This window comes from Larimichthys crocea, chromosome I (genome assembly GCF_000972845.2).
Source record: "Larimichthys crocea isolate SSNF chromosome I, L_crocea_2.0, whole genome shotgun sequence".
Lineage (NCBI taxonomy): Eukaryota > Metazoa > Chordata > Actinopteri > Sciaenidae > Larimichthys > Larimichthys crocea.
The window spans coordinates 1178125-1189591 of NC_040011.1; the positions used below are offsets into that span (position 1 = coordinate 1178125).

Consider the following 11467-nt stretch of genomic DNA (forward strand, 5'->3'; position numbering starts at 1 on the left):
GATAAAACTAAACTCTGCCAATCTGGCAAGGCAGCATCCATTCCTACAAGATAACCTTTTGGACATCAGTGATCACCATCTGTGAGCTTCAACTGATGTTCTTGTGGCATCCCACAAAAAACTTGGGCTCAGCCTGAGATACACCCACTCGAGCACAGGCCAGCTTACTGTACTGAACTTACCTTTGCTACTGTCTATTGTATTGTCTGCTTAGCAAATTTTACTTTCCACACATGTATTATACCATGCATGACTTTTATATTATGTTTGTTTGCTGTTACTTGATACTTCTTGTCGGAACAAGTTGTTTTATTTTAGTGTTTTCAATGACCAGTCCAAACAGCATAGCACATATAGCAGTAGTTGTAATAGTACATACAAAACTCTCCACATATCGAGGTGAGGAGGCACTTTGGTGAAGAATATGACATCGAGCAACAACAAAAAAAGATATAATTTTTTTAAAGAAGCAAAAGTCTTACAAACAGACGTATAAGGTTATCAAAGTTTAGATATATTGACAGTATTTTATGTACAGTGAGGGGATTGTACATCCAAATTATTATTGCTGTGCAGTATGTGTATACATAATGATATAATAATAACAGGACAGGAGAGAGGTCTGTCAAACTTACCAACACAGCTGCTGTTTTTCCCCGCTCGCGATAGGTGTTCATCCCAACATGCTCTACTGAGGGCCAGAGCTCCAGAGCTTTGCACCATAAAATAAATCAGCGCTGCTGTGATCGTTGCAGTCAACATAATCCTGCGCTCCGTTCCTGATTCTGGAGCTGCTCTTCACTTTTTTTCAGGCATTCCCACTATTAGCACTGGCACACAAGAATTCCCCAAAATTAAGCATCGGCTTATAGACTGTTGGCATCCTTGTCCAAGACAGTGGCGTTTTACGTACAGGACGATGTCATACTAAGAGATGAAAAGATGGAGGAGCCCGAATGAAGAGGATAATACTGCCAGTGCAGTGTTCATCCAAAAAAAAACACTGCGTGTAGGATCGTACTCACTCCCCACTTTGGCCCCCAGGCTGCCAGTCTGTTTTGGAAGCAAAGATTGAAATTCCTGACACCCCCGTGGTAAATTTTGCACATGCTAGTCCAGCATTGGAGCAAGATCTTCTTTAAGCTGCCGTCAGTGTCTCAAACAGAATGTGGAATATGCAAGAAATGAGGCTGGGCCGAAGAAAGGTCCTACATAATAACATCATCTTACCCTCACTCCGCCCCCTGACCCATGTCATTTCTGAATGTGGATGGATGTGTCTGCTTGAGTTTTTGTGTCTGGGAAAGAGGAACTGGGAGAAGGACTATTAGACTGACTTACATATTTTTGTATTTATAGTGACCTTTGGTATCCAATTTCAATCTGTAACACCATTCATAAATGGCATACACTTACAGTACAAGAGCAATTTACACATGCCACACTCACAATAGATACTATGTTCTGTTTCCTGTGTGTGTGAATGAGCAGTTGAAGTTTATCTGGCTTCCGGGAGAATGAGTAATTTATAGAGAACGAAGGAGGAGTGGAGCAAATTATCCCTAAATTGTTTGTCCTCTTTTTACCCAGGAGAACAACTAACAGACCCTGCGAACCAAAACCTCTATTCATACCCTCCATGACTGGGATATTGTCAGCAATAACTGACCAGCAGAAGATTTACACGGCTGAGACCGTTGCCATGTCTCCAGATTAATGTTAGCAGTCTGAAGGGCACTAACCTCTTCCCACGATTTCACCCCGGGCAGATGACAATGCAGATGTTGACGTAAACCTATAGGTTTCACTTCATGTGTGCTGAATGACGTCACGCATGGGTTTGAATCATCAGGTGGAGAGCATATCAAGAATACAAAGATGTAGGGGCTGCTGCTGCTGCTGCATTGACGTCAATACGTGATATATGCTGGAATTTGAATAGATGAAAAGTTTTTGGTTTGCAGGTTTAAGATTAACAGCACTGATTTATCAAGCTGCTATGGCTTTGTGCTTGACTTTTAGTGGAAAAAGTGCTAATTATGAGTTTATTGTGGGTCATTGACCTCAAGTTGAATGCAAATCTTACTCGTTTATCTCGTATGGCACCGCAATCTATGAGCAAAACCTTTTTCTGGCCTTCTGTCACTACTTCTATGTGGCTAATTTTGGATTGCTATGATCATTTTCAGTTGCCCTTTCTGGATTTGTTTCCATTGACCACAGCTCAGTGGTGTCCGGTTTATGATAGAAGAAGAAATCTATTGTATCTGTCTCTATCAGCCTGTTCATTGATCTATTAGTTAAGTCTGTCTGCTTCTCTATTCTCCTGCCACCCCTGCCTCTAAAAGCTGTACCTAGCTATCAGTCCATCTATTTTTCTTTGCATTTCTGTCTATCCATTCACAGTTGAATCATACCGATTATATCCCCATATCTATCATTGACAGCCCGGCCTCTCCTTGTCCACGGTCCCTCCATTCTGTTTGTCAAAACAGCTTGACTGTTGCCATGATAACAGCACAACTGGCATTAGAGATTACTTAGTGCTGCAGGCTCATACAGCTGGTGGCAGAGGTATCCATGGGAACAGTTTTCCAGGTCTAGCCGTCATCTTATCAGGATTTACGGCAGCGCCTGTTCAGATTTTCATGGAACGTGACAACTGTGACTCATTGATTTTCAGGATGAACACGCCTGCTCTTATTCATAACAGAGTGAGCACATGTGATATGTCTATGTACCTTTATATGCCCACTCCTTTTCATAAATGACATTGATCTTTCTATAACCAGGAACAGCCTCACATGTATGGCTTCTACATGGTTGCATTGTTTAATTCATAACTGATAATATCCAGATTTTTTAGGACAATCTCCTGTTTTTTGTCTGCGTCTCTCCACCGGCGTCACACATACAGACATATAAAATAGACACAAAGATGGTATATAATGAGGATAGCATGATGAAGGTACTACTGTATGGCATGCATGAAGTACAGTGTGCATTGTAACACTCAGATTTAGTTTCACTTGGTCTGTTGCTGATGGAAAATTCATAGAGATTATTGGAGAAACTAAGACAAAGAATTAAAACATAACTTATAGAATTTTATGGAGCCAGAAAAGGGACGGGGTATTTCTGGTGGTGGTTTTGACATTGGAATGATTACCAAATTGTGGTACTCTTTGAAAAATGTCAAATGTGTTAATTTTGGTGGCAATGGAAAGTTACTGGTAAATAATTAGGGTCGGACAAGTATACAAAAAATAAGTCATAAACAACTCCTGTACAAAAGGAACTTGACACATGTGCACACATTCACTCATGTAACATAGGACAGTAAAAATAGAATCAAACAACTGTTCGGTTTAATAAAAACAAATGAACAACTCCATATATACAAAGTCATAGAAACAGGCAATATTTATCACACAAGTCATATTTTCTATCAAACACACCAAAAGTACTTTCTTGTCCATTAAGGCAACAATCAGTTTGATGCTTGAAGCAACAATGAGGCTGTAAATGTGATGGGACGTGGATAATGACACCACATAATATTCATATGTGACACTTTGGCAGTGAAACACCACACACAGCTAACTGACAGGCTCTTTGTATGGTACTATGTATACGTTCTATAGGTCCAACAAAGGACCTATTCAGACGTCTTTATCAAATATAAGGCTCCAAAATAAATAAGGACATGCATAAAAAGTCACTGACTGACATGATTGTTCTTTTAACAAAAGGTTCTTTTGAACAACCTCCAGGGAATGTTGACTACACGTTTCTAAATCATCATAAATATTTCTACCTCAATAACTGATGGAAAAGTAGAATAAATGTGTCACACCATTCAAGACAGCAACATTTCTTTACAGCCCCACTGATGTGAAAAAATATTTATAAAGATTTAGAAATCATTTCTGATGATCAATAGTTGATCAGTTTCATAAAAGGCATATAAAGAGTATTTCATATAAGGTGTTGCATGCATGGTGTTTGAGCATTTGCCATTAACTCCTGGCATCAGCAAAGATACTCAGACCGAGAATTTTCACTCTTATAGGTCATCTGGGAGTCAATGCTTGCCCTGGAGAACAGGAGCATCCGCTCAGAATCTTGAGTCTGTCTCCTTGTCCAAAGTTCAGTTGGATGCGAGTTCAAGGTCCTTTGTTTCATTGAAATTGTCTCAAACTTGACATAGCTCTCTTTTTCAAGCTCCTCTTCATCTAAACCCGTGTTGGGTCCCTTGCAGTATAGAGCGAGGATCTTGTAGAGCAACAGAGCAATAAGAGGCAAAACCAAAACACAAGCAATGCCGCTTATGATAATGAAGAGCTGGTTCTGCCCATCATCTTCTACATTGTCCAGTGTGTAGAATTCAATGCAAGGGTCTTTTCCAGCGGCACTACCTTTGGTTACAAGGCAAACTGTGTACCTAATTCCAGGTGACAGCCCCTCAAGGAGCACTTTCCCACTGCCAGCATTAGTCTCAACTGTCCCTTTGATGTCATCTTCATCATAGGGTGAATATACAACTGTAAGTGGGGCATCATTTGGTAACCCATCTGCTGTCCAGAGTAAAACTGCAGTGTCTGTTGTTTCCTCTACAATCTTAAGGTCTTTGACAGACTCTGATGTATCAGTATCACTCTTTTCATCTGCTGCAAGCTTTCTCCCATTACCTCCATTCTGGATTTTCCCTTGTTTGGGTGAGGCTTTCTGTATTATGGGGCTGGGAGTAGTTTTTGCCTTCTTAGGGACAGTAGATAGTCTTGTTGTTGTTGTTGTTGTTGCTGTTGTTTTAGGGAAATCTGTCAATGTGATGGTGGGAGAGTTGGGAATGTCCGTTGAGGGAGCTAATGTGCCTTGGCTTGTTGGTCCAGTTTCAACAGTTGAAATCAGTGGAGAGATGGTGGTACTAAAGCCACCAACAATTGTGACAGAAATTTTGGCTTCCGCGTTGCCAGCAAAATTCTTTGCTTTGCAACTGTAGTTTCCAGCATCTTTGTATAATATTCCATATAAACTCATGATGGACCATCGGATGCCATCCCCAGGTGATTCCTGGACTATAGAGAAGGGAAAAAAAACACAAAGTCAGCATTGATCAAGTCTTACCAAGTCTTTGTTTGCATTGTATCTTTTCAAATGGTTTATGACCCCGTGGCTTAAGTACCCCTTATAGCTTCCTTCGGGTAATGAAAACTACAGATAATATATAGGCTACTAAATGTATTATTGTTTTGAATTTGAAAAGACTTATATTCTTTTATTTTATTTATGTATCTTTATTTCAAACATGCTTTCAAAGGTAAGCATATTATACCTGTGTTGTTGACTTGGGAGCCATCTGACTTAGTCCAGTAAAGACTTGGTGTCGGAAACCCTGTAGCGTCACATCGCAGAAGAACATTACTGCCCAGAGAAGATGTGATCTTGGTGGCTGAAGTCATGACTGATGGTTTTACACAATTGTCAAGTTCAGCACGCTGAAAAAGGACACCAGACAGATTCTCTGGTCCACTGCAGGTCAGAAATAGGTCCATCAAAACCACTGGTGTGTCAGTCATTTTGGAAATCTCAATCATTTTAGAGATTTTGCAGTCACAAAACCAGGGATTATCTTGTAGGCCTGTAAATGAAAAGATGAGAAAATTAAAGTAATTGATTAACATTTCAAACACTGTCTATTTAAATGTGATATTATTTTAAAGCATTTTTGAACAACACACTGTAAAAAATACAACTTAAAGAGGTAAGAGTAAGTTTTCAATATGACACTGACATTAGGTTCTAGTAGAACTTTTTTTTGTTGTTGGGGAAAACTTTGGATTACAGTAGTCAGGGCAGCTATGACTATGCAGGTGTTGATCTATTTTAACTCCCAAACATGAATGTATGACTTTAGGGAAGAAAATCAAGTTGTCCATATTTATCAACTATCTTTGAATTCTGTTTTTGCTTTGACATGTTAACACCATTTTTACATGCCAATGAAATAAAAGGGCTATGGAAGTAAATCTCTTTCTATATTATACTCCCTTACAAATTGCTTTAAACACCTGCTGCACACAACAGGTAAGCACATGGACTGGTGTATATTAAAGCCCTTGAACCAGATTAGTTTGCCTTAACAGTAGCAAAGCACCTAATCTGAGCCTTCGTTTAGTAACACACCCTCCTTTAGTAACACGCTCTTTACATTAGCCTTTCTCTTTGAATATCAATAGATTACAAACTGTATCACTTTACAATCCATGTGTCAGGCTTGATGTTCTAGAAAGTATTTGTGTTTAATTCAGTTTTTATTACAAACTGAAAATTAGATTATCAGTGAACTTTCATTTTTTTATGTTTGTTCTATATTTTAAAATGTTTTTTATAAAAAAAATAAAAATAAAAAAATGAATATTTCTAAATCGTAAAAGTGAGCATACCTCATTGAATTCTATAGAAAATGGCTTTAGGATATGCTCGAAAAGCTGTCATCTGTTTGTGTGTGATCTGTTTTTTCCTACAGCCTAATCCTGTTTCTCCTTCAGGTACACCAGCACACACAGCCAGCTCTTTTGGCACGGATTAGCTAGCTTACAGCATACAGCCTATTAACAATATCCTCCTCCCACTGTCCATGCAACACAGAGACAGTGAACAAACATCCAGGCTCATACATGCTGATGACTTATTCAGTTATATGCAAGTCAAAACACATACAACAAAAGAAAGTTTCTGACAGAACATTCTGCCAGTCATATTTTAAAAATCATTTTAAAAAATGGTTTCACTCCACAGTGACTTTATACTCTTTTCATGACAAAGGGGTTCCATAGAACAGACAAAAAGGAACAATTAAATCTATTAAAAATTCCTACACAGTGACAGACTTTTGATAATTGTTCACTTTGACTTTGACTTTAAATAAATCAATAAATGTGAGGATCTATTATTACTGTATACTGGAATACTGCTAATAATTGCCCAAGCTGTGGATGCACAGAAGTAGAGAACACTACTTATTATCAACTGCAATCCAAGATGAATAAAAATGAATTCAGTTGTACTATTAAAACCACAGTTGTCATTGTAACTTGACTTTGCATTAGTGAAACAAAGTAAATCTGCCTAATCTTTTCGAAATTAATTAGCAATTGTCACATATGTACAGGCCAAATTACCTATTCTGATCGGTGCTTGATAACAGTCATGTATTCTTCAGTAATTATTAAATAAGAATAAGATGGCTAATACTGCATATTTTGCATTTCAGTTTACTAACTTATTTCTTATATACACTCCTAGCACTATTTCAGTACTAAAGAGTGCTTAAAGCTAAAGGAGTGCAGGACCTTTGGGATTTATGAATGAGTGTCCATTAAATGAGTTATTGAGTTATCAAATTTGGTGTCTGTGGCAATATCCCCATACTGGTGCACCAGATGCATTTGACATCATGCAGCAATTATTGGTTCACCATAGCTACAGCGAATATGAGTATAGTGGTAGTCATAAACACACCCTGACAGTTTTTGTGTAATCAAAAGGTTACACACTGCAGGTATTGAACATAAAGCTATTGCAACAACAAGCTATCACATATGCAAATTTGTCTTAACCATAGTTTAGATAGCAGAATTTTGAATTCATAAATACAATGCTATTTAGAATTCCATTAAAAAGACAATGAACAAAAATGTTCCATTAAGTGTCCGTAAACAGTGAGTGTAAACCAGCATGCAGAACAGCAGGACCTCCCCTAAGTGGAATGCTGCTATACACCTGTAAGCTCCATGCTATGACTTGTCAAAAAGTCTGCTGGGCAACCAGCCTATTGCCCTTAGCTAGAGAGACCTATGACACTGACACAGATATCAAACTGTGATAAATGACTGATTAAATAAATAAAAGTCACAGTTCATCCTGGCTTAAAATATGCATCTACTGTATTTCAGTTCTATTGTTTCATATAGTTTTTTATATCTTATAGTTTGATATATTTCACGGGTACATGTAATACAGCGCACTTGCTACACATCTTTTATTTCCAATGTGTTCTGCTAAATTTGATCCTGAACCCTGCAGTGTGATAAATGTTCAACAGTTAATTAGGACAATAAATTGATCATTTAGATTAAGTGTTAACTCTGGCACTACTAAGAATAAGCTTATTTGAAAGTGTCCTGGCCACCAGGACTGACGAACCGGTTTGTGTTCGTCAGAGAGTCTCTCCAGATAACCAGACGATGGAATGATGTCCCTGAGGTAATTACAAATAACCCCTGCACTGGCCTTAAAATCCTATAAAACCAAACCTGACACAACTTTTTATCCTTACCTAACACAGTTTTCTGGGAGGCATAAGAAACAGGCACTCCATTGAAGGGGGGCCAGATATCCATGAGATCAGAGGGTAGGGTAGTTAATTTGTTGCTTGATAGATCTAAGTAGGTAATATTGAGGAGATAGGGTATTGCATCGGTCGGAACATTAGTGATTCTGTTGTTGTGTAGATCCAGTGTCCTCAAACTAGGCATCTCCTTCAGAGACTCCCAAGGGAACATGGCGATCATATTTCCATCCAGCCTCAGCTCGTGGAGCACTTTGAGGTTGTAGAAACTTGCAGTATCCACAGATGATACGGAATTGTAAGTAATCCACAGATATCGTAGTTCCACCAGATAGTAAAAAGCTTCTGTTGGGATTCGCCGTATAACAGTTTTCTCAATGCGAAGTTTTACGGTATCCACGGGGACGTTGACAGGGATATCAGACATGTCTGGATCATTGCAGACCACAGATCTGAGAATGAAAGATGAACGATGAGTTAAATGGTTTGAACATATCCTGTGTCACAATAACAAAATTGTTTTGAAAAATGTAACTGACACCCATTAGACATCAGACAATTAATTAATGACAAATCTATCTGTCTATCTATCTATAGATAGATAATCTATCCATCCATCCATCCATCCATCCATCCATCTATCCGGTCTCTCCGTTGTGATGTGGAATGCCTTTTCTGACATGCCTGTAGTTCATCTTTTCAGATGGCAAGGTCACAGCTAATCACTGTCATCATAAATAGTGAGTAATCGTGTGGACTGACACCTACTACAGGAGGTGTAATGCCTTGGATCAGTTATGATAATAAGATACACAGATAATAGCCTATGTAAACGAGAAGGATTTAATAGCTTTCAATAAAAGAGTTTATATAATGGAAGAAAAATAAAAAATGTAGTTATTGCTTTTAGCTTCTGGTGGCCTTGACTGTTAATGACAGTGTCAGTGTCATCTTCAGTGAAATCACCTTTTCCCTTTTCACGACTGACAAATCAAACATGCCTCTGTTGTCCAATTTGTTAGCGGAAAATTCTTCACAAGAACAAAACCAGCCAGCCAGAGGAATTTAGAATGGTATATGCTTATATGGTGCTACCTAATTTCCCTTTGGGGATGAATAAAGTCATCTATCTATCTATTCAGCATTTTCTTGCTTTTATCTTATATACTTCGAAATGATAGATTAACATTGAACTTTCTTTGTCGTCCACATTTGTCTGCAAGGAGAGGGAAGCATTGTTTAATAGGGTTCAGCACTAATAAGATCGAGTATGCAGGTGGCCATTAGGTCATTGTCAGGGATAAATGGATTGGTGTCATGCCAGGAAACATACATTATGTCAATACAGGTCAGTACAACCGGTACAAATTGTGCTGTGGGGCATTTTGATATATTTAACTTATTTTCACCTTACATGAATAGACTTTAAATACGAAATATCAAAGCTGAATATTGTACTTGTCCTTGCATTTATGGGCTTTTCCTTCTTTTTACATTTACAAACATTAGAACTGCATTTATCCAACGTATGTTGGACCCTTTGTCCATCTTATGCTGGATAAAACTGTTTCCCAAATTTAATTCAGGACTATACTGAGGTGAATGTTTAATAGGACTTTTTTTTTTATTAACCCTGAGGTGTAGAGAAGGTAACCTAATTAGGTCAACCTAATTTTAGTTCTAATTTCTACCATTGTATTTTGAATGACAGCACAATTAAAGTACAGTTTACCTGGATCCTGTTCCATCAGCACGTCCATGGAGAACACAGGTGCACTGCGACGGGCAGAAGGGATTAGCCATACAAAGGCAGCATAGGAATACATGCACATAGAGAAGTCGACGCATGATTTCATTGAATGCACCCAAAGTTCTCACGTTGAGCAGAGATCGGGAAAAAAGACATCTAGATTCATTGAGCACCTGAAGACTTATTCCTCCCCAAAAAGAAAAACAAATGAAGAATAATAAAATGGGCTTTCAAAGTCCATAGGAGACTACAGACACAGGCTGAGGATCTAATTACAGTACAGGTGACCTGTTAGATTCACTGGGTGGGGGAGGGTGAGGTGGATTAGTGAGGGATTTCTTGGGTTTGACGGGGTCACGCAAGCTCAGCAGCAGGGCAGGACTAGTCTTTTGGACATGGCGCTAATCACCTAATTATGGTGAGGTTTCCCCACACGTGATCCAGCCACGCCTATGTTAATCCATTCACTTACCAACCTTACCACTGATTTCAAAAATGGAACTTTCAAGTTTTGCTGTTTATGCCCTCACACATGTCAGATTTAAATAAAAAACTTTTTTATTTAAATGTCACACTACATACAACAGGGACCATGTTTAGTTATATCACTGTTCCTTCACTGTGGTCTTGGATGATATTTTAGGTGTTTTTCACTTGCATTCTGTATTCTGTAAGTCCCTCTGACTCTCAAGAAATTCCTTAAATGTATTATTTAGCTGGAGGCCATATGTAAGATGTGTGAGCGAGTTCTGTCTGGCACTAGGGTGCAAAGTGTAATCTTGGATGTGATTTATTACCTGACTGGATGGACCAGAGGCTCTGGGGGCCAAACTCAACATGTCTGCCAATGACAGGTTCACATTAGTGTATCCTTTTCATATATATTCTGCGCACATGGGTCCAGCATGTGCACACACAGCCCATTTTTTTATTGGGCTTATTTGAATTTATCAGTACATGTGATAATTGTTTTCTCCTTATCGCTGACACAAATTTAATCATTGCTTTACTAGGCATGTTTCTCACAATTAAATCATCAGTCTAAAGGTTAAATGTACAAGGTATTCAGAGAGTGCAAACTTCCTCCAGCCTATAATCCTCAATCTTGATTTCAATCACTCAGTCATTTATATTTTAATTGAAGTGTGACTTCACAAACATAACTTTGGGTCAGGTCAATTGTAAAGTGGCTGTATTATTTTCTATTTCTGTTTTTTTAATATTATTGACATAAAAACAAGTATGGCTGCCAACTCTTTAATTGAATGTCTAAGAGAAAAGGGAGACACCTAGTGGTATGATATTGTTATGGTGTGTATGTTCTTCTTTCGAAACTCACCTGACAGCTGATCAAATGCTAGTTA

The 11467-nt window shown here is 38.4% G+C and overlaps 1 protein-coding gene across 1 annotated transcript; it reads right to left on the reverse strand.

Annotated features, from left to right (window-relative positions):
* Nucleotides 1–3998: 3998 nt before the first annotated feature.
* lrit3a (info leucine-rich repeat, immunoglobulin-like and transmembrane domains 3a) lies at nucleotides 3999–10249 on the reverse strand. Its single transcript, XM_010729494.2, has 4 exons — nucleotides 10086–10249; nucleotides 8342–8805; nucleotides 5336–5641; nucleotides 3999–5078 (listed from the first exon to the last, which is right to left on the reverse strand). The coding sequence occupies exons 1-4, from the start codon at nucleotides 10199–10201 to the stop codon at nucleotides 4033–4035; spliced, it is 1932 nt and encodes a 643-aa protein (XP_010727796.1). The 5' UTR covers nucleotides 10202–10249; the 3' UTR covers nucleotides 3999–4032.
* Nucleotides 10250–11467: the final 1218 nt, after the last annotated feature.